The sequence below is a fragment of the Callorhinchus milii genome, unplaced genomic scaffold (assembly GCF_018977255.1).
Source record: "Callorhinchus milii isolate IMCB2004 unplaced genomic scaffold, IMCB_Cmil_1.0 Scaffold25, whole genome shotgun sequence".
Classification (NCBI taxonomy): Eukaryota; Metazoa; Chordata; class Chondrichthyes; order Chimaeriformes; family Callorhinchidae; genus Callorhinchus; species Callorhinchus milii.
Window position 1 is genome coordinate 2,305,509 of NW_024704766.1, and position 22,626 is coordinate 2,328,134.

Below are 22,626 nucleotides of genomic sequence, written 5' to 3' on the forward strand. Positions count from 1 at the left end.
CTTGAGGTCGGGCCGGTAAAAATGTGAGGTGGAGTGACCTTTTGTTTTGACAAAAAAAGGTAAAACTCTGTATCTTGTTTAAGGAGTGTGGGTAACAAACCCGTACGCATTCCAATGTGGTGAATTCAGAGGTTTCAGTTACATCAATTTTTTTCAGGCCAACTGTGCGCCCGAAACACGCAGAAAACCTCTTCGAGCATAAAGAGGGTCCAAAACCGACTGAGGTTCCATAATAATGCCATCGACACGTGGAAATCCCTGTGTCTGGAATGCAGATACTCTCTCTCCCCGAGGTGCCGATTGGCAAGTTGGGGGGGTAATCCCAGTTTTATAATATATAATAATAATCATTGCGTTGGATACAGCGCCTTAACACGTCCTCGGGACGTCGCAAAGCACTTCACGGAATGTTTTGTGAAGCGGATCGACTGTGTATCCCGCACACAGCGTTGCCCCGCGAAACAGCGTGGATTGAGCCATCCAATTGATTTCGTTTTGGGTGAAGGACTTAATAAATCTGGAAAGCGATCCACAAATCGACTGACAACCGGGTTCTTACCTACTGTACGTGGAGTAAGGAAACCTGCCTAAGGCTTTGCCTCACCCGGGTCGAACCCCAGGTCCTCGCGCTTGCGAGGCGAGTGCTCCAACCAACACGTTACCGGACTCCACAATAATATCCGACACAGACGAAGCGAACAACCTATTTTATCTGAAAGACCGATGGTCAGCATTACGTGGAAGCGTCAGCCGCACAACCTTCTGACCCGAAGGCAAGTGGCGCTACTCTAACTGCGCCCACACTTTGTACGAGATTAATGAAAGAAAACTATCGTCTATTCAAAAGGTGACTTTTATTTTTTTTAATCTTTCAAACAAGTCGTTACGTTAAATAAGCAATGACTTCTCTCCCCCCGAAACACCCAGCCCGAGGCTCCGAGCACAGTCGGCAAAACATCTAAACAGAAATAAATGACAAATCTATGTGAAATCTATGGAACGCTATGTGAATGCTAAAAAAAAGAAAATAACCAGTTTCGTTGGCAGTTGCAGGTTAGGTGTAGCTGTGTGGTTCGTGGACGTTTCGAGCCCACGTTCCCGTCGTCGTGTAGGTATGCAGTTTGGTTTGCGAAATGCGTTGGAAGTGTCAGTCAGTTCCCTGCACAGCAGTCGGGCGGTTCCACGCAAATACACCTGTAACGCATTACCTCCAACACGCAACGAAGCGCAAGCGGAGTCTGTAACGGGCACAGAAAAGGCTTCGCCCTTTTGGTAAATAATGAATTGTTCATCCGGCAAATTTCGATTCACATTTTTAGAGAAGGAAACGTACTCCCAAACGCTAAGACCAAACCGTCGAGCTCGGGCAACGCACGATACAGCGCACACGCAAATCCAAGCGAGATCGCGCACGGGAGGACGGCAACGAGGGAGAAAGAAAACTACAATTCAGCTTAACAACGAAACTGGAATATGTGCAGAAAAGAGCAACGAAACTTGACCTTTCCCATTATTCACTTAAAAGTAACTTGGTTTGAGTGAGTGTTTTTTTTATATAAAAGAAGTAATATTGATACCAATGCAAACAAACTGAACCCCTGTAACACACATAGAGCAAGTATAAATATTATACGTGCGCACACACAGATAAATCACACACGACTATATCTGAATGGTTGCATATTTCCTGGCATTTTGCTCCTCGACACCAATGGGCTACAGTTGAAGTTATAATAATAATCCTGGCATTTGATACAGCGTCTCATCGCGTCTTTTTGAGACGTCTCAGAGCGCTGCACAGAACATACTGTAAAGTGAATTGACTGTATACAGAAAATATATAGTCAATTCACTTCACAGTATATTCTGTGAAGCGTTTTGAGACGTCTCAACGACGCGACGAGGTTTATCGAATGCAAGATTTATTATTAGTTTACTCTTACTACAGATCCAGACTATATAAATAGGTGTTCTAGTGATAACCAGCAATGTACATTGTCAGTTCCTGCAAACGCATGATTTGTTTTCGTACGTAAAAAAGAGTTTCAAAGTTTGTGAGGTATCCAGGTAAAAAGGTCTAATCTGATTAGAAAATGGCGAGTCTGATATTGTTTCACGGATTGCAACCGATCTGTGTAATTTTAACGGATGATTCTGTGGTGTGTGTGTGTTTGGAACGCTACTGCTAAGCGTGAAGACATGATTTAGCAGTAATCTGGATCTGCCCACTCTACACAATCTGTACTCTTAATCGTCAGGGTTTCACAATCTGCTGAAAGGAAAACCTTCCTCGTCCAACCTGATCTGGCTCAGCAACGTATGCAAAGAAAATACTGATTTAATAACGCATGTACTAATGCCAGGAGCCCGGCACAACACAGACTGGACGTGGCCGAGTGGCACAGTGAGATTTGGAGAGCACTACAGCATGTGACAAAAAGAATTGAAGGGGACTCCGAACATTAATTTCAGTGTATGATCAAACGTGATCGAAGATTCATTCGTGGGCTGGAAAGAAAGTTTGTACAGAAAAGGCTATTATCCCACGCAATTCCGACCAACAAGCAGCCTGAATCGTGGCAGACACTCCGCGCTGTAAGCTCAGGTGACAGCCAGCGGAGCTCTCTGAGTGTAGATGATGTCATTCACTTTGTGCTTGATGTTCAGGAAGTGCCTTTTAAACTCCAGCCCGTCTCCCTGCCAGAAGAAAGAAATTTGTGAGTGAAAAGAAAACTCGAAAGACTGGACTTAAAACTTTCAGCCCGACGAGGGCAAAGCTGTTTAAATATGTTGGTGCACTGAAAGGACGAAAGGAAACACGGCAGAAAGAATTTGCACCTTGGATAATCTGAAGTCCACCAGAATCTTCTCATTCATCTCGATCAGATTCACCTTGAAGATCAGCTTGTTATTCCGTCTGTCCATTGTTGATACAGTAACCTGGAAAGCCAGGAATGTTATACGTTACCCGTTTAATGTCTAGGCCTGAACATTCAATCAGATTAATAGGTTTGACACGGTCACTAAGTCTTTAAAATTGTATTCATTTGTACCTTTAATGTAATTTAGTTTGTCAATTAATTAATCAGTCGACTCTTCAACAACAACAACAAATTGTTAGTCATATGTAGTGCCTTCCGCACCAGGAGGATTTCCCGAGGAGCTGGGAGATTAATTCACAATCGTACCTGATTGTTGCAGTTCTTCTTCCAGGAGTAGCCCAACTTCTCACAAATCTCCTTCAGGCTCGAGTAAGACTGGTCAGCACCCAGCTTTGTGAAGAAGCGAGTCATTCTCTTCACCAGGGGCTGCCAGGGATTCTGTGCAACAGTAAAGGATGTGTTTTTTTTTAAAGCAAACATACCAATATATTATTTAATTAATTTCTTGAGGGGTGGGATTTTCAGCCATTACAATCTCAGGACTAAATAATAATAATCCTTGCATTTGATTATAGCGTCTTATTACGTCGTTGAGACGTCTCAAAGCGCTTCACGGGATACCGTAAAGTGGAGCGACTACGTATTTTGGGGGCGAAATAAGAGTACTGGAATCGGGCCAGAACATAAATAGCTTTGTTTTCCGCGTTCCCAAACAGATTTATCAAAGCTCCGGCCTTTGTGTCAGGCAAACAATAGAGATCTGTACTTTCCTTGTGTGGTCGATGACAACAGAGAATAAAGGGTAACAGAACATGAAAGGTTTATCCCAGAAGAGAGACTCATACACGAGGTCAGAGAATCTGCTCATAGCAACGTTCTCCCAGGAAACATATGCCCTCTGTTATGGATGATCTTATTGCAGCTATTGTACCAGTTAAACAAATGTAGAACACACATTTCAGGGCTTGTTTCAAGTACAAGTTTCCTTTGTCGCAGAATGCTCTCCCTGTTTTTTTTTACCTGTGATGATCCAGGTGTGCTTTGTAATTGACTGCTAAGCAGCATGTGTTCGGTGCAGACAGGCTGGGAAAAGCTGATGCCCTGGACGAGATTGTCAATCTCGGAGTGATTCGAATCCCATGACGATGTCCCCATGCGAGGTTCCGGCTGAGAGCTTGAGTACCTGGTCCGGTCCTCGCTGCAATAACACGCAAATGTCAAAAAGTGGCAGAGAATATATACCGGCGATTAAAGGCTTTTTTTCTCTCTCTCTCTCCCTCGACAGTACTACTTTTTTTATTAAAAAAAATTAACGAACAAAACCTGTGTAAACGCGAGATTTTTCTTTAGAAAAGAGAAGAAAATCGAGAACCCCCAATTTGTCAAAGCAGATGATGACTGGAATCAATTTCTGACTGCGATCAGAAAATGTCAGCACAGTTCAGTTGGTCGTCCAGTCATCTCTGAGGCAGAAGCTTACAACCCTATATCAGGTCTTTGAACTCACATACTCAGGTTCGCTAACACTCCAACGCAGTGCCGGGCGTGCTGTGTTGCTGGGGAGGTGCTATCCTTCGGATGGAAAGTTAAACCGAGGTCCTGTCTCTGTTCAGACGGGCATTAAAGATCCCATGGCACAGAGAAACTCCCTTCACTAACCAGTCAGTATAATCCTAGAAGGTTTGCTTACCTCCAAAGTTCACTACTGACAGGAGACAGACCCATCGCAGAATGAATGTGTTTAGAAAACGGTCCCTGGGAGTCATTCTGACTGCCTGAAGACACACAAGGTCTCTTCACACCTACAAGAAAGAACAACAGATGCTCACAACACTGCAATCAAACCACAGAACGTATGAACGTGATCGACACAAAAAAATACACCCATCCAAAATGTTCTTCTGTTGTTCCTCCCAAAAGTGTTACGAGTCAGGAGGTGATTAATATGACTAGTGCAAAGAAATCTAAGTTGTTTTGATAGGAAACTGAATGAGATGTGGGTGAATGTACGACTTAGACGATTTTATGATTTATAAAGATAAGACTTATGAGATTTCCAGTGTATTAAAAGAAATTCCTCAACTGTGTGAATGTAACAAAGCCAACTTACCCCTTTTAAACTGCTTGCTGAACCACTTCTCCTTTTTAATGCTTGAAATTGTAGCTCTGCTCTTGGTACTTTCAACCAGAATCTTGTTCAAAAGAGCTGCACTTCCCAAAGACAGAAACGTCAAAAGGCAAAAGTTCTTACAGTTACAGAAATTGAGCTAATTGCATCTGTAACTATTTAAAAATCTGCTTCATCTTTTAAAAAACAAACCGCAGAGGCATTTTAAAACACCAATATCTTTGTTACTCTCCAAAGTCTGATTCCCAACAAAGTGTGAATGAGACTGCTTTGTTTATATTGGATTTTGCTGTAATTAAAATATCAGTTTCACCCCCAAAAAAGTCAACTAATTTTACAGTGTATTCTATGAAGCGCTTTGAGACGTCTTGAAGACGTGATAAGGCACCATATCAAATGCAAAGATTATTATTAGTTGAGAAATGTTGAGGGTTAGCTCAAATTGAATAGGTCCACAGACTGATTGGCTTCAGAGAGAATTAATGCACATTGGTGGTGTGAAATCTATCTGGGAAGAGGCGCTAATTGTCAGGAAAGGACAAAGGCACAAGTCTGATAGAGGGACTGAAGTATGTAATCTAATGTGATGCCTACGTTTCAAAGATTTGTTGGCTGTGACATTCTGACAGCATAATTTTAAGTTAATACAGTAGCAGTAAATTCCTTTAGGACATCTGAAAGAATGAATAATAAAACCTTACTCAGGGGTATGGGATCGATTTTCTTCCAAGGCGTCAGGTACAGTTTCTTCTCCTTCCAGTCACAATATTCCTGGCAATTGTCAGTTGCTTGGTCCCATGGTAACTCTGCAACAAAAAAGCAGCCATCCTTAAGTAACATGGGGGGGAACCCAAACTGTAGGCCAACAAACAGCAATTTTACATTTATACAGCTCCTTTCAGGTCAGGAGGGCGTCCCAAGGAACTGATCAGTCCAGGGTTTGCATACGAGCTGGAGGTTGGGAGCTGAGGGGAGTGGGGATGGTGGTGGTGGGGGTTGAGCGAAAAAAGAAAAAGATTGCCAAAGCCGCGATCAAAGAGGAAGGCGTAACTCGAACAGCTGAACAGAGGAAGAATCTGGCTTTACCTTAAAAAACACCATTATAACCAAAGCATACCTAGTGTGCAGGAAGCAGCCAGTCAGGCAATTTGTTCGATCCCTCCCTCCCTCACCACTCAACAGCTCAAGTGAAAGCCGACACCTCTGATAACACCTTTGGTTACAGAATGTTGGCTTTCGGTTGTAATCAGACTCTCGCATTGTTCAGCTCCAATAAGCAAACTTTCCTGAATAAAGCAGTTGCCCTGTAATTACCTGTGAAGTGTTTCGATGTGGGAGACCCAATAGAAATTACAAGTCTTTTTTTCTAACAACAACAAACCTCCAGCCAGCATGGCAGTGAGAACGATTCCACACGACCAGACATCCACAGGTTCTGCGTGGAACTCCTTCCTCTTCAGTAACTCGGGAGCCACGTAGGGGAGCGTGCCGCACATTTTGTTCAGCAATCGCTCGCGGTTGTTGTGCCTGAAGACCGTAGCCAAACCAAAGTCTGAGATCTTCAGGTTATCTACAGAAACAAAATACAGCAGAATATCAGTACAGTAGTTACAAAAAAGCAAGCATGAAAATAATAATCCTTGCGTTTGATACAGCGTCTTATCACGTCTTTGAGAGGTCTCAAAACGCTTCGCAGAATGTGCTGTCAAGTAAATTGACTGTATGTTTTGTGGGTGAAAGAGTAATTGGTGCAGGATTATCAATATGTGAGCCACGCAGTTTGGGTTCTACATCATCTCCAGCCTTGCGTGAGAAAGGCGTATTATGTGCCAGCAATGTTTTTAGGAGAAGACGAAGAAAATAAACTGCGCAGGACCTAATTCTAGAGGCCACTTTAAGACACTGAGAGCTGCCCGTCAAAAGGAATGTCGGTTTAACACTGAGAATCGGTGAATTCCGAATCATTTCCAGTACCTCTCTCATCAAGGAGGAGATTCTCCGGCTTGATGTCCCGGTGTGTGATTCCAAGGCTGTGAAGATACTCCTGGAAGAGGGCAAAGGCCGACCATGAGAAGCAGTTTGCATTGTCTATCCACCTATAAACATTTCCTTCCACAAGCTGCAGAATTATAGTTTGATATATCGGTTTGTGACCCTGACCTACACTATTGTACCCAAAAATGTTAACTCTACGCATAAAAGTCTCGAAGATGTGAAAAGCGCTATATCAAATATTGATTATGTATTGACTTACAAACCAGGTGCGAAACACGGATCACTGTCTTTACTCACCACGCCTCCTATCAGCTGTTGGAAAAACCTCTGAGCGTCCACTTCTGACATCCCCACATCGGGCTCTGCAGGAACATAAATCGTATAATAATAGCATTTGACATAGCGCCTTATCTCGTCTTCGCGACGTCTCGAAGCTCTTCACAGAATACACCGTAAAGTGAATTGACTGTTTATTTTGTGGGGGTATATTTTATCATCATAACAGGTGACACCTCTTACCTTAATATCAACCTCTATTTTATTAACACTATTATGGTCATCTCGACACAAAAAAAAATCTGTAGGAGCTGAATGAATTCCTCACCTATTCTGTCGAACAGCTCCCCTCCGCTGCAGTACTCCAGGAACAGGTACTGAATAGTCCCCTCACGCCGATACCCGTAAAACCTCACAATGTTTTTGTGGGTTAACATCTTATTGATGCAGATCTCCTTCTTGATGTTTTCGGGGCAGTCCAGAGCCCGTGTGGTATCCACTTTCTTCACTGCCACCGCTTCCTCCGTCCGCCTATTTACAGCCAATTGTACTCTAAAGGCAAAACAAAAACCATCCCAATGAAGTCTGAACAATCCTTCGGAAAAAAAAAAACTTTGAAGAGGGCCGTGACTTCAAACAGCATTTAACAACACTGATAAACAGCGAAGACTCACTCCCCATAGGCTCCTTCACCCAAAGTCTGCACCAGGTCCCAGTCCTCCACAAATGGAACAGCCATCGTTCCAGTCAATCAGCACAGAACTGAAAAGCACAACCCTCCTCGTGAACACAATCTCATTGTAATAATATAATAATAATAATAATAATCCTTGCATTTGATGCAGCGCCTTATCACGTCTTCTGGACGTCTCAAAGCGCTTATCATTGCACATCGGACGAGAAATCCAGAATGCTCTTCTTATCGTGAAGGATATCCTTTGCTCGTCGATTATTAAATGTCCATTTTGTGACCGGAGTGGTGGTGGTGGGGGAGGGGGGGGGGGGGGGTGAGTGGGGGGTGGAGAGAGAGAAGGGGGCAAAAGAGAGTGCCTGGCATTGTTGGAACCAAGTCAGCTCTTGGTAGTCCGGTTCCTGAGGCCAGGGAGGTCCACACACCCCCCCCCCACACACCCCCACACACACAAACCCACACACACACACAAACAAACTCCAGGGCATACGGGGAGCAGGGATTCCTCCCGCTCGACTCCTGCGAACCCCGATAGCCGCCGTAAGACTGCGGTGGGTGAAGGGAGACCGAGGTTCGCCTTCCGCCATCCTGGCAGTGGCAGTGGCAGTGGTCGTGTCCCAAACCCGATCGCGTCTGTTATCCCCGGATGTTATTTTCGAGCAGAAATCGATCTGATTTGCTCTTCAAACAAATGACATTTTCTGTTCCACACACAAACCCACACACACAAACCCCCCACACACCCCCCCCCTACACACACACAAACCCCCACACACACACACACCCCTCCCACCCACACCCCCACCCTACACACACAAACCCCACCCCCCTACGCACACCCCCACACCCCCCACCACACACACAGCCCCCCCCCCTCTGTACCCGGAGCCCCGGTGAGGCCCCGCCCCCCCCCCACCCGCCCCCCCCCCACCCGCCGGAGGGCAATTAATCCCAAACTCCGGACCATCGAGAAGACCTCAAACAAACGTGAGAACGGGAGCCGCGGCCTCACCCGCCGCTGCACCGCCGGTGTCCCCGGGCCCCGGGGGGTGGGGGTCAGTGTCTCTGTCTCTGTCTCTCGGCGACGCTCTCAGAGACGGGTTTGAGTTTTGGCGCCAAGAAAAAAAAGCAAAGCGGCTCCGCGTCGCAGGAAGATGACGTCAGACTCATCGTCATCCTCCCGTCATCCGTCACCTCTGGCGGGGAATTCAAACCGTCCACAACACCAACACCAACGCCCCCCCCCCCCACCAGGCACCAGCCACTGCACCCCCACCCCACCAGGGCACCAGCCACTGCCACCCCCCAGGGCACCAGCCACTGCCACCCCCACCCCACCCAGGGCACCAGACACTGCCCCCCCCCCACCCCACCCAGGGCACCAGCCACTGCCCACCCCACCCAGGGCACCAGCCACTGCCACCCCCACCCCACCAGGGCACCAGCCACTGCCCACCCCACCCAGGGCACCAGCCACTGCCACCCCCACCCACCAGGGCACCAGCCACTGCCCACCCCACCCAGGGCACCAGCCACTGCCGCCCCCACCCCACCCAGGGCACCAGCCACTGCCACCCCCCAGGGCACCAGCCACTGCCACCCCCACCCCACCCAGGGCACCAGCCACTGCCACCCCCCAAACCCCACCAAGGGCCACAGCTACTGACACCCCATCCCAGGGTCACGGCCGCCGACACCAGGGTCACAGGGAGAGGGAAGAGATTCAGCCCATTCAAACCTTGTCCTGGGACATTTACTTGACACCAGCACGGTCGAAAAGGGGGGGGTCCTGAAGGAGGCAAGCGAGGGGGCGAGGCAGAGCGACTGTGGGATGGAGTTCCAAAGAGTGGGGGCAGAGAGGCTGAAGGCAATGGTGGGGCAGGCAAGGTATGGGACACCCACTAACAGGGACCGTGAGCTGGGTTTACAGTTTAGACCATTGCGAGGCACGTTAGTGTTACCTGACTGATGATGTGTCGATGCAATAGGAATCTTTCTCCAGTAAATTAGGCTTTCCCTTAAGAATCCAATTTTTTTCCCCCCAACAATATTTGCACTACAAATCCACCAAACACTTTACAGCAAAGCTCATTCCCTCTGCCTCTCACCAACCCCAAGAGGAACAAAACCACACATCACAGCCTAATTCCCAGTGTCCATTGGAACCCTTTATTTTCGCACTGTGGAACTTAAAACAGCGCAATTTTGTTTTGGATACTTGCCAGCAATTGTACAAATCATTGATCACTGAAACAGTTGGCCAGACACAACGCAACATGTAAAACTCTTGATTTCTTCTTTTATTCCCAAACTAGCGTATAAAAAAAACCCAAATACAACTCTCTTCCCAGGACAAGGCATCAGTCAGTGCTGTTTTCCGTCGAGCTGTTTTGTGCTTTTACGTTCTTGAGAGGCCACGGTTATCCAAATCTTTAACCTGAAGACAAAAACATGGATGAGTAGAAGAAAACCCTTCCAAGTACTGAATCTCGTTGTAAGCTATCAAATAAATAGCACTATTTCTTGTATCTCGTACAACAGTGCAAAATCTATTTGCCCAGAACTACATATACTATATTTAGACAAACAGACTTTGTAAAGCAGTAGAAATGTGAACTATGTACAACGGTGTGCTGTTATGGAAAATAATCTCAGGATACAATATTATAGTTTGGGACACATGTCAAGTGACTGTCAGGATAGTGGAAGGTGAACTAGATGGACCTCGGTCTTCTTTCGCCTAGCAACTTCTTATGTATTCTTTTCAATATACCATAACCCTTGATTAACAACCTCTCCTCCTACTCTCTCTTGCTGCTCTTATTTTGAAGATATTACTGCGGATGTGGTGTATAAGATACATGGATTTTCAAAAAGCTTTCGACAAGTTAAAAAAAAAAATTGGGTACATGGTATTAATGAAAATAATGGAGGCAGCATGGATACAAAGTTAGTTAAAGGATGGGAAACAGAGGGCAGATAAATGGGACTGAAAGGAATTATGCTTGAGGGAGCCAACACAGTACGATGGCCTGAATGGCCTCCTGTGCCGTAAATTTCTGTTGTTCCACCTAAGATTGTCCTGCGTTATCGACCCATTTCGGTTTCCAACATGAACTGGGTTGGTCGCTTCCTGTACGGCACTCACCTTGTATATACGCACCAACCAGTGCTCAGTGGTGTAAGCCTCTTCTAGAACGTCCAGCTCAAAGTCTTTGTTTCCAATCTCCGCATTTCTTACCCTGTCGTAGCCAGGTGGGCGTTCTGCGTCGGGAGAAATCAAAGCGCTAGTTAAGAAATAATCGTACAATTTGAAGCCAGGATTACAATTTTGCCCAATGGGAATCTCAGCAGAGTTCCTATTACGTGAGTCCTGAGCATATTTGAGCCACGGATCTGGCACTACCAGTCGGCAGTCAGAGCTGGCGTGGAAATCCATATAAAAAAAATGCAAAACTATTGGCTTGAATATCAGACTATCCTCGCCAATGAACTAAATACGAAATGAATCTTTAATGCAATTCGCTATGTACTCAGGTGGGTGGTACGCGCACACTCCCCCTCACTCACTTGCTTCTGTGTAGACCTGGCCGAAGCGATAGTAGCACATTTTGTACATCAGGCAGTTGAGTAGGACTGGAGATCCCTCTCGGTCCACGCGGAATTCTCCTGTCGGTGTGTAATAATCATGCTCCTTGATATGTCTGCCTGTGTCTGTGCTGCCTCCAATTCTTACCATCCACAAAAACTTGTTGATATCTAAAGACAAAATCATTTTTTCCACACATCTTATAAAGAGAATTATATCACAGAACGAGTTTAAACATCAAACTGCTTCTCCTCTGCATCTCGAGTCTCTAGAATTCCACAACCCAGCAAAGCGGCAAATTGAAATCCATTCGAAAGTCACGGAAGAGCGTGAGATGTTTCAGCTTTTCCCACGTGGGGGGGGGGGGGGAAATAAGTTGATTTTCCAAAATAAAAATTGTACAAGTACTGTACATTACAAAGAATTAGGGAGTAAAAGTAAAAGGATGAAACGCGTATTAATTGGAACTTCAAAAAGAAAACATTGATTTGTAAACTTTCATTCTCCTCTCACACGGTGTACAGTATTTATTTGTGTTCAGATCGACAGTGCTTTACGAGCCTGGAACCTTCTGGTCCAGTTGAAGAGGAATTATCCCTGCCGTTAACAAAGTGTGTTCTTAACATTTTATAAGTGTATTCACCTCATTATACAGTAACAATCTTACCATCGGAGGAATATCCTGTTAGACCTCCAAAAATTACCAGCACGTAGCTGACATCCAACTCTCTCATGATTTCATAGGCTTTCTCTTCTGGAGAGGCCATGGCCTGCAAAATAAACATACTCAATATAAATGGAAGTTGTCGATGCGTTGCATTGTAAACCGCGGGGTTTACTGGATGTCTGCTTCTCTGCATCAGGCATGAGGTGCTGGTGTAACAAAATGGTTGAAATGTTGGTAAAATTCTTACTTGTCTGCATTCGACCAACTACACATTTTTCTCAAGTTTAAACCTGTAGCGCAAGATAAGCAAGAACATGCAGCCAGCTGTTTGGTACAAGTACGGTGAGAGACATGTGGAACTGGAACCTGCAAATGCTCTAACAGGAGTGAGCCACTTTAGTTTCTACTGAGATGTTGAGGCACCGAGAGGCTCGCTCACCTGTCCGACTCTGGAAATATGAGTGTTATTCCAGGTGTTGTTGTCCACGAGGATGGTTCGATTTGCCATTGCCGTGATCTGATAGCCATAATCCCACCAAGACATCACTTTGGCATCCTGTAAGAGAACAGGATAATAATAATAATAATAATCATGAATTAGGACAAAGACAAGACCAAGAGAGTTCCATCCGTATTTATAGATCTTCCTCATACAAAAACGCCCTCAACTGCTGACAGCCTTAAAGAGGTAATAGGAACACATTCCAAGATAATTCTCCCACTCCATTGTTACCATTTCTAAACACAGTGGCGCGGAAATCACTCTTACCTCGGGTGTATTGTGTCTTAGCCAGTAATAAGCCTCTCTGAAGTCGTCAAAGATAATCCTACTTCCATCTCCTCCGCGGGCAGACAGGACAATGGAGGGAGAAGAATACGCCTCACTGGTCACCCACGTGGAATGAAAGGTGTACGTGATGAGAAAGAATGTCATCACGAAGACCATTCCACTCGCCACCTGTATTACAGCAGAGTACAGAAGAGAATTTAACAAACTTTCTGCAATGGAAACAGTTGTATTAATCCCCTCTCTCTCTCTCTCTCTCTCTGTCTGCCTCAGACACAATCACCTAAGTGCAATTATGTTTGAACCCAATTTTGGATCCTCGATTTCAAGTTTCTCCTGTAAAGCAGTGTTGAGTGAAAACAGGTTCAATGGAGACAGCACACGACAGGATCTTGGTTTTACTCCATATAAAGCACCTCCAACAATGTAGTACAAGAGATGTCACTCATCCTTCCAACACAAACGTAGTCCCATAGTTAATAAACGTTCTCGTCAAATTTAACCCTCGAGTGTCTCTAAAAATGGTTGCCCATAGAAACATATTAGCACTTTACCGTGTCAGTTTGAAATATCTCTGATTGCAACTTTAGGGCAGTAAAGCATAGCTAAGTTTTGAATCCCAAGGCAGTCAAGACTGAGTCTTACTTCATTTTTAATCGGGTAGGTAGAATCCTGCTGCTTTTTTGACTTCTTATCTGGGCGGCTGATATCCAGGTTCTTTATATAAGTTGACAGAACTTGAGATACACCGATCCCTGACAGGATACACATTACAGGGGCTAACACCAGCATAAGTCGAACCTGTAGAGTTAATAAAAAAATAAAACAAGAGAATTAATAAAACACAAGGTTAGAATAAACATGTTTTGCTAGTTTCAAGACCATTAACACCGAGGACAAGGGGGCCCTTTGTCTTGAGGAATGAGGAGAGAAGTGGGAAACATCTAGTTTGGGGGAAATCAGAAAGAACTGAACAATAACTTTTCACTGAGTAAATTTACACTCAGGCCACGTGTTGTGGAGTAAAAGCAGGTTGAAAAATTGTAACAAAAAATAGAGTCTATTGACATAGAGAGTGATTGGCTGTAATGCTCTAAGGACATCACAAGTCGTGGGATTGAAAATTGGATCAAAATAAACCTCAGGAGAAGTAATCTGGGAAACTATGATCATAAAGAACAATGGACAGTTGTGAGACCGATGGCCTATGTATATACGCTTACCATCACAGCGGAAAAGTACATACTGGTGACACCGTACATGATGATGAAAATCCTGGCATCTGACAGGTTGTTGAAGCAGTAGTACAAACCGACTGTAGGAGAAACAGATACTGTAGTCAGAGTAGCACTTAGAAGGAATCCCACCCAATTTACATGTCTTTTATATGTTTAAATCTAGTCTTCTATAAATCCCGGGATTTCGGGACCACCATTATATGGGATCGGGATTCCCGGGATTGCACCCCCAGTCCCATTAGAGTCAGACAGGCTACAACAATGTGGTTATACTCTTACTTGCTATACCTCTTCTGCTCAAAGCAGATTTTAACATACTGAAGTTATATGTTTCCAAGACATGTTAACTCGGTGAAGACTGCTGCAATTTGTTAAAGTATAGCTTTAGTAAACTTAGTATAAAGGAAGATAGGAAATATACATTCAAAACAGCCCGTGAAGTCCACAAACAGCTAGTTAGCATTGATGGGAACTCCAAACTTCCCCACTTTTTAATCTTTATATAGATCTTGAATATGTTTAGGTTCAGTCAGATATAAAGTAAACAGAATCCACTTTTCCAATTCTTTGAAGGAAAACGATACGGGTGAGCACACGGCTGAAACAGTCAAAACACACAGCTTGCTTAACAGCCACAAGTCCACTTGTCAGATGAAACCAGATGCAAATCTCGACATCTCAAACAGCCTTTTCTAAGAATCCGTGCATAGGAAGTAGCGTGCTTGTGTTACTTTCCCACACTCTTGGTTACAGTACCTGGGAACATGAAAACAAGGAGCTGTAGATCAAAGTAATACGATGACCAGGTGGTGGGCTGGTGCTCAGAGACGGAGGCAATGATTGGAATATTGTTTTTCGCATACGACGGATCCAGCAATGAGTAGAAACGCCCAGTCCATGGGGAAATTTTACCTGCAACAAAGCCAACAGGCAAACAGAATCAGTGCTACAGGAGCTAAACAAAAGTATCTGGGGGTTCCAGAATTCCATGACAGAAAATATACAGTCAATTCACTTCACAGTATATTCTGTGAAGCGCTTTGGGATGTCTCAAGCAGTAATGCCTGTTTTTGAGACATTGACTCGACCAATGTAAATTCCGGAGGCTCCCAAAAAACTATACATTTCTTCCCTGTGTTATTTTGGTAAATTGTTAGCAGCTTTAGCCACAAAGGCATTTCTACAATTTCCTGAATAATTTCCAAACCGATTGCTTCCTAATACTGTCACCTCATTTTAAAATACGATCCCCAAACGGTTTCTAAATAAGCGACGAGTGACTCCCAACAAATCCACCTTTGCTGTACCATAAGCAATGATGTACGCATCTACATATTTATAGTACCTGTCAGAACCAGCACGGTTCCTGCAGCTAGCACAACCAACCCAACCAGAGAGATGACGCTCTTAAACAGGACCTCAAACTGTTGTGTGCTGAGTTTGCTGCGCAGGTAATCAACAAAGGCGTGGATCTGGCACAAGCCAAACACACCCAGGGCAGCCATATGCTCTGAAGACTGGACAGGCTGCGGGGAAGAAAGAAACCAACAGTTAATTTCAGCGCATCACTGTACCTTTTATCTCAGAGGCGCATTGTACACTAACGGCATTGGAGATTATGACGTTTTTTTTCCCAGCGTTCAAAATTCGCGAGCATTCAAGCCAGAGTCTTGCAGTGACTTACAATACAATAAAAGTTTGCACTTGTACAGCGCCTTTCACATCCGCAGGAAGGCCAGCTTTTGCAGCCGAGCTGGGGGTGGGGGGGCCGAGGGCATAACTCACGACAGTTATGGAACTCTCTGCCTCAATCCTTCTGGCTTGCAGCACCCCACTCCCTCCCTGTCCTTCCTCTTTGACCGTATCTGTGGCCATCTTCCCCCTCTCCCTGGCTTGGCATCAAGCTCCGCGACTGTTAAGCACTCTGAGACACTACCCCACGAGAAGGGCACTATATAAATGAGAGTTGTTGTTGCTGTTACAACAAAACTCCTGCAATAAAAGGAACTTCACGAACCTGGAATCCCACAAAGGAAATCTGCATGGAGAGGATGGTTCCCAGGCAATAGACAGTACAGTAGGCAACATAGATGCGGTGCGAAAACCGACCAGTCAACATCAGGATGAGAACATGAAGTGGAATCAGATTGATCAGGAACACGTAACCACCCCACGAGGAAACCTGAAAGAGTTCAAACAAGGTTAGAAGAAACAGCAAAATAATAATTCCTCATTTAATACAGTGCCTTATCACGTCTTCGAGACATCTTAAAGCTCTTCACAGAATATACTGTAAAGTGAATTGACTGTATACTTTGTGGGAAAAACGCAGCAGCCAATTGCGGACAACAGCGTCCCACAAACAGTCTGGATTGAGGGATCAATTTTTTTTTGAAGCATACAGAAAGTTGGCCAGACATCCAATTCATCCTTTGGACTTTGCACATCTCAATATGTTCACATTACCTTTAAGTTGCACTGGAAGTGAGTTCTCAACACAGTTCTACTTATTGATCAGAGAGAGAGACAATGAAACAGAGTGCAGGCACACCCACAACAGGAACACTTTGCCGAAGCCCTGAAACACTTCCTCTAAACCCATTGTCCTCTTTTCTGCTTTCTTCCTTGACTGCACATTCGGTGACCTCCCTCCTAACCCCTATCTCCCACTGTGTGTCAGCCTGCCTCTCTGGCAGCACTCTCGTCTGCGTCAGAAGGTTGTGGGTTCAAGCCCCACATCAGAACTTGGAATCATGCATTCTAAGCTGATGCTCCAGTGCAGCGCTGGGTTTGTGTGTTGCGCTGTCCGAGGTGTCCCCGAGTTTCTATTGTATAAACAGGTTTACAGAATAACCATTAAAAGAAACCGAAGTCAGCACTTACCATATAAAAGTACGCTAAGGCACACATAGATGACCAGTAGATGGAGCCAGTCTTTACGGCCTTAATCCACATATAGTATGTGAGCAGCATGCAGAAGATAGCAATACCTGCAGATATATGTATCATAAATAAAATGCACAAAGATAGGGCTTTAGGCACGGGAAATGTTTCAAAGCGCTACGCAGAGATGCTTGGGTGCCCAAGCAGGATAGGAAATAGAGGAGGAGTAGGAGAGAGGTGGGTTTACAGAAGGATTCTGAAAGCAGACCGAGAAGAAATGTAAGGCAAGTGTTACAAGGTTATTCCAGGTTGTACTCTCACCTTCGTTATCATAGGAGCCAGCCACGGAACGTGAAATGTATCCAGGTACCACAGCGATCATGGCAGCAGCTAACAAGCCAGCACCTGCGTCCTGAAACACAAATAGTATCGTCACGATCTGTCACAGTCACAGACTAGACAACGATTTAGAGACAGAAGTCGCTGAGAACATTCAGCGGGTCAGGCAGCATCTAATGGAGAGGAAAGTGAGTTAACGTTTCAGGTCGATGACCTATCGTTAGACGATGACGTTTCGTCAGAACTTTCTGACGAAAGGTCAGAGACCTAAAACGTTAACTCACTTTCCTCTCTCCATAGATGCTGCCTGACCTGCTGAGTGCTCCCAGCGACTTGTGTTTTTTCCTCCAGATTTCTAACATCTGCAGGATTTTCATTTTGTTCAAAGATTTATAGAGGTGGAGGACTACTTTCACTTTTAAAGATGCCGAACCCACAGTAACGGCAATTACAGGCAGTAATGGACTTGTACTAAGCACTGAATTTAAGTGAGATTCCCTCAAACTCATTACTTTGCTATTTCTACATTTCCATGTCTCTTTCTGCTTGATACAAAAAGGCAAGTGTTGTAAGTCATAGATTTAGCCCGCAGAAGAAGGGTCGTCTTGTGTGACTCTGCACAGACCTTAAAGCAAGGAAAGTTTTCAAAGACCTTTTGAATTTAAGAAACGCAGACTGCCAAACCTAGCTTCTTGTGTTATTTTACTTCTTACCTTCAGCTCTCTTGTTAAATGGTACGTCACAATGGTGGTAAAGGAGGAGAAAAGCGGAGCCAGAAACACACACACATTCCTGATGTCAACTGTGATGTGAAAGAAGTGTAGGACATGGTAGAGGGTGGCTGAGGTTATCATGAGACCTGGAAATTTTAAACAAGCGGTTTTGAGTTTCTGGAAAACAATATTCCTGCCCTCAAAAACACATCAGATCTATCTCATCTGTGCCATATATCGATTTAATTACTATGTCTAGGTTGACACCCAAAGCAGTGAGGATGTATTGTCCTTCGGATGAGACATTAAACAAGAGTCTTGTCTGCCTGATCAGGTGGACATTATAAGAGAAGGGAGTTTCTTGTTGTCCTGGCCAATAATCACCCAAAATAAAAGTTATTTACTTTACTTTATGGCTGTTTGTGGAACATTGTTGTGCACAAATTGGTTTCTGAATAGTAAAGTTACCCACAAGCATTAAATTTCGCCCACAAAATATACAGTAAATTTACAGTATATTCTGTGAAGCTCTTTGCGACGTCTCAAAGACGTGATAAGGCGCTACATCAAATGCAAGGATTATTATTGTCATTAGGTTGTGTACCAACCCGGGTAGATTGTTCCTCCAATAATTCTTCCCAGTGGATACCAAGCTCTGTCATCAAACCAGTTATGAAATTTGTAGAAACCCTCTTCAGTAAGAAAGCGAGTGGTCCTGTAGTTGAAGTACCTATAATACATTGAGAGGGGAAAGAAACAAAGTTCTCTATAAACATTCTTTTTTAAGAACAGTAATATACAATATATTGTGGGATCCACTGCATTCAATAAATAAATAAATCTTGGCATCCACTGCTCATCAACATGTACATTGCAATTACGGGGCTTATTGTCCATCAAATACTCCAGCAAAAAAACACAGAAAATGATGAGAAATCACAATTTTATTTATTATGCCTAACATACAAATGTATCCAAAATTAACGGCTGAGATAGCGTTACTGATTCACAATTCACCCACAAAATACACAGACATCTCAACTACATGATAAGGTCCTATGTCAAATGCAAGGATTATTATTATTATTCCAGACCGAGATTCTATCTTTAATATCAATGTATCAGTTACTGTAATGCAGATTACCAGTTCCCTTCTATAAAATAAATGTTAACTCATTACTGGCAGAATTTGGTTAAGTTTTACTTGCGAAGCCAAAACATACTTACGGGTCAAACTCATGGATAACACTTTCAAACCTCAGGACAGAGAATAACCTGGTGGAAAAAGCTGTAGACAAAAAAGAGTGTTTCAGGACATAGTATTTTTCCATTAAAGTAAGATGTACTATCTTATAGATCTAATTCCACGACTGTTTGTGGGACACTGCTGTGCGCAATTGGCTGCAGCGTTTCACCCACAAAATATACAGTCAATTCAATTCACTTTACACTATATTCTGTGAAGCACTTTGAGACGTCTCGAAGACGTGATAAGGCGCTGTATCAAACGCAAGGATTATAGGATTATTATTAATACGAGATGCATTTCTGGTTTTACTCTTCGCTGCCTCCCACAAACATTGCCAAACCCTGGTTGTGACACGAGGCTACAGGAGAATTTCCAGCCTTTTGGTGTAAAGAGACGCTCATTCGGGACTCACAGAGCACTGCTGCCATGGACAGAATGAGCAACTTCAGCAGTGTGTCTTGCTTCTCATAAGACAACCGCAGGAATCCTAGTTTCGTCATCTTTGGTCTGGTATCAACAGCAGACAATCAATTGCCTAGACAATTATAACAGAAAAAAAACACATTAAATATTAAGCCAGTAACAGCAAAAAGACAACCATGTTTGGATAAAATATGTTCTTTTTTGAATTCATGCTTTGATAACTGATCACGATAAGAGATATCGCTGCTAGAAATGGAGTAAATAGGAGAGAGGATGGGGAAGAGAGAAAAGGGAGAGGGGCAGAGGCAGCTATGGATGTGCTTCAATTCCTACAACTATTATTCAAATAAATAAGAGGTCAGGTTGGTGGAACCAAACACTTTGAGACATCGTTCCAACGTAAAACGCACTTTATAAATGTACATGGTAAGGCATTTGTCAACGTGTGCAGAGAATAGCTACGAAATGCCGATTGCGGGAACTCGTAGCAGTTGCAATAATAGTTACGCTGCAATTTACACTTAATTGGCGCCTTTCGTAGCAGGACGTCCCAAAGGAAAGGAGGGAAGAAAGGTGACCGAAAGCATGGTCACAAGGGAAGATCTTAATAGGGGTTAATAGGATGTAGCGTTCGTCCGCTGCGCACTCATCATATCAGCTGCTGTGTTCAGACATAAACACACAGTCACTACACTCCGCAGCGAAGAATCCTGCCCGAACTGAGGCTGGAAAGGCTGGACCGAATAGCACGACGTGTCAATGGTTCCAACCGGCAACTTGACGAGAGAGAAAAGTTTTTCTTTTTCTTTTCAAGAGCGAGTGAGAGAGAGAGAGAGAGAGAGAGAGAGGGGGAGAGGGAGCGGTTTCACGAGGATAAACGGTAACAAACATAAACCCCTGCGGAAAATAAATAAATATATAAACAATACGAATAATTTGGGCGCTTCCGACCCACGACTGTGCGCGTGTGTGGGGTTTGGGGGGGGACGCGGACGCCGTTGTGCCTTTCGTTCCCCCCCACCCCCACCCCAAACCCTCAAAACGCACGGTCCCCGCGCTTAACGGCGCGCCCCGCGGAGCGCTTCGGGACGTGTCTCGGCGGACGCGCCGGGGGGGAGGGGTGAGGGGGGGGTTCAGGCATTGTGGGGGTTATTGATAATAATCGATCGTTAATCGTGTATAGAATGAGACAGGCGGCGACTGTGACTGACTGTGATGGTCTGACCCAAGGCTACAGCAGTGAAGGGGCCGGACTCCCCTCTGACGGGGGGGGGGAGAGAGGGGGGAGAGAGGGGGGAGAGAGGGAGAGAGGGGGGAGAGAGGGGGGGGGGAGAGAGGGGGAGAGAGTGGGGGAGAGAGTGGGGGAGAGAGGGGGAGAGAGTGGGGGAGGGGGGAGAGAGAGGGGGGAGAGAGAGGGGGAGAGAGAGGGGGAGAGGGAGAGAGAGGGGGAGAGAGAGAGAGGGGGAGAGGGAGAGAGAGGGGGGGAGAGAGGGGGAGGGGGAGAGAGTGGGGGAGAGAGAGGGGGAGAGAGTGGGGGAGGGGGAGAGGGGGGGAGAGAGAGAGGGGGGAGAGAGAGGGGGAGAGAGAGAGAGGGAGGGAGAGAGAGGGGGGGAGGGGGAGAGGGGGAGAGAGAGGGGGGAGAGAGGGGGAGAGAGTGGGGGAGAGAGGGGGTAGGGGAGAGAGAGAGGGAGAAGGGGAGAGAGGGGGAGAGAGAGAGGGGGGAAGAGAGTGGGGGGGAGAGAGGGGGAGGGGAGAGGGGGGGGAGGGGGAGAGAGAGGGGGGAGAGAGTGGGGAGAGAGAGAGAGAGGGAGAGAGGGGGAGGGAGAGAGGGGGGTAAAGAGAGAGGGGGAGAGAAGGGGGGGGGGGGGGGAGGGGAGAGTGACTCCTCAGGGCCTCCCCACCCACCCGGGGCTCGGACAGAGCCGCTCCTCTCCTTCACCCACACCCCCCGCTGGCGCTCTCTCTCTCTCCCCCTCCTCTCTCTCTGTGTGTGTGACTCCCCCTCCCCCCGAGGCCTAGGCTTTACCTGCTCTCCTCAGCGCCGCGTCTCTCCCGCTCATCCTACAACCTACCCCTGCTGGCCGGAAGCACCCGCCCTCCCGCCGCTGTCCCCCACCACTCCCCGCCTCCCCGGCCGGGCAGGCCGTCACCTGATTGGGCCGCGGCCGCTGTCAGTCACCGCCCCGCCCGCCCACCCCCGCTTCCGGTCCGGCGCCCTGCCAGCCAGCCAGCAAGTTAGGTCGAGAGCGCAAAGTGGTACGTGTCACTTCCCCGACGTCAGCGCGGGTTGGGCGGGTTTCGCGCCCAATCGGGCGGGTTTCGCGCCCAATCGGGCGGTTTTTTTTTTGCCTTGTGCTTTGGGCAAGGCTGGAGGTGATTAGGAGGTGGGGGAGGGGGGGGGGAGGGGGTTCATGGAGCCTACACTTGTGGGTATATTCTCCAGAGAGAGAGAGAGAGAGAGAGAAAAAAAGAACCCCAATAATAAAATCGGTCACTTCAATCCACGGCTGTTGCGCGCAATTGGCCCACAAAATGCACAGTCACTTCGCTCTACAGTCCATTCCGTGAAGCGCTTTGAGACATCCAGAAGACGTGAAAAGCGCTATATCAAATGCAAGGATTATTATTATTATACCCCACATGAACTCCCACAACCTCCCGCTCCCCTCCCCTCCCCACCTCTCTCTCCTGCCTCAATTTTTTTCAACCAACGACCACCCCCCCCCCACCCCTCTCCCACCCGCTGGTCTTCCAATTCACTCAAAA

General features: G+C 45.8%; 2 protein-coding genes across 3 annotated transcripts; both read right to left on the reverse strand.

The window, feature by feature from the left end:
- Nucleotides 1-837: 837 nt before the first annotated feature.
- On the reverse strand, nt 838-9,084 carry chek1 (checkpoint kinase 1). 2 transcript variants are annotated; one of them, XM_042343982.1, is made up of 13 exons: nt 8,985-9,084; nt 7,956-8,043; nt 7,610-7,833; nt 7,303-7,367; nt 6,985-7,054; nt 6,392-6,580; nt 5,712-5,816; nt 4,993-5,088; nt 4,573-4,684; nt 3,903-4,080; nt 3,189-3,320; nt 2,839-2,940; nt 838-2,697 (listed from the first exon to the last, which is right to left on the reverse strand). In XM_042343982.1, the coding sequence occupies exons 2-13, from the start codon at nt 8,018-8,020 to the stop codon at nt 2,602-2,604; spliced, it is 1,434 nt and encodes a 477-aa protein (XP_042199916.1). In that variant the 5' UTR covers nt 8,021-8,043; nt 8,985-9,084; the 3' UTR covers nt 838-2,601. The 2 variants fall into 2 exon arrangements, with proteins under 2 accessions (XP_042199916.1, XP_042199917.1); XM_042343983.1 differs by lacking the exon at nt 8,985-9,084 and adding an exon at nt 8,904-8,924.
- Nucleotides 9,085-10,118: 1,034 nt separating this feature from the next.
- stt3a (STT3 oligosaccharyltransferase complex catalytic subunit A) lies at nt 10,119-21,958 on the reverse strand. Its single transcript, XM_042343935.1, has 18 exons — nt 21,887-21,958; nt 19,850-19,972; nt 19,416-19,476; nt 18,797-18,918; nt 18,189-18,334; nt 17,458-17,548; nt 17,137-17,243; nt 16,271-16,435; nt 15,599-15,779; nt 15,010-15,165; nt 14,239-14,330; nt 13,661-13,816; nt 12,998-13,186; nt 12,668-12,784; nt 12,229-12,331; nt 11,543-11,731; nt 11,121-11,236; nt 10,119-10,409 (listed from the first exon to the last, which is right to left on the reverse strand). The coding sequence occupies exons 2-18, from the start codon at nt 19,935-19,937 to the stop codon at nt 10,371-10,373; spliced, it is 2,118 nt and encodes a 705-aa protein (XP_042199869.1). The 5' UTR covers nt 19,938-19,972; nt 21,887-21,958; the 3' UTR covers nt 10,119-10,370.
- Nucleotides 21,959-22,626: the final 668 nt, after the last annotated feature.

Coding starts and splice junctions, on each gene's coding strand:
- chek1 (XM_042343982.1), bottom strand. CDS start 8,020: ATGGCTGTTCCATTTGTGGAGGACTGGGACCTGGTGCAGACTTTGGGT. Junction 4,685..4,992: donor CAGCAAGCAGTTTAAAAGGG/GTAAGTTGGCTT, acceptor TCTTTCTTGTAG/GTGTGAAGAGACCTTGTGTG. Junction 2,941..3,188: donor AGAAGAACTGCAACAATCAG/GTACGATTGTGA, acceptor CTGGCTTTCCAG/GTTACTGTATCAACAATGGA.
- stt3a (XM_042343935.1), bottom strand. CDS start 19,937: ATGACGAAACTAGGATTCCTGCGGTTGTCTTATGAGAAGCAAGACACA. Junction 18,335..18,796: donor TGGAGGAACAATCTACCCGG/GTTGGTACACAA, acceptor TAAAATTTCCAG/GTCTCATGATAACCTCAGCC. Junction 16,436..17,136: donor CCTTAGCGTACTTTTATATG/GTAAGTGCTGAC, acceptor GAACTCTTTCAG/GTTTCCTCGTGGGGTGGTTA.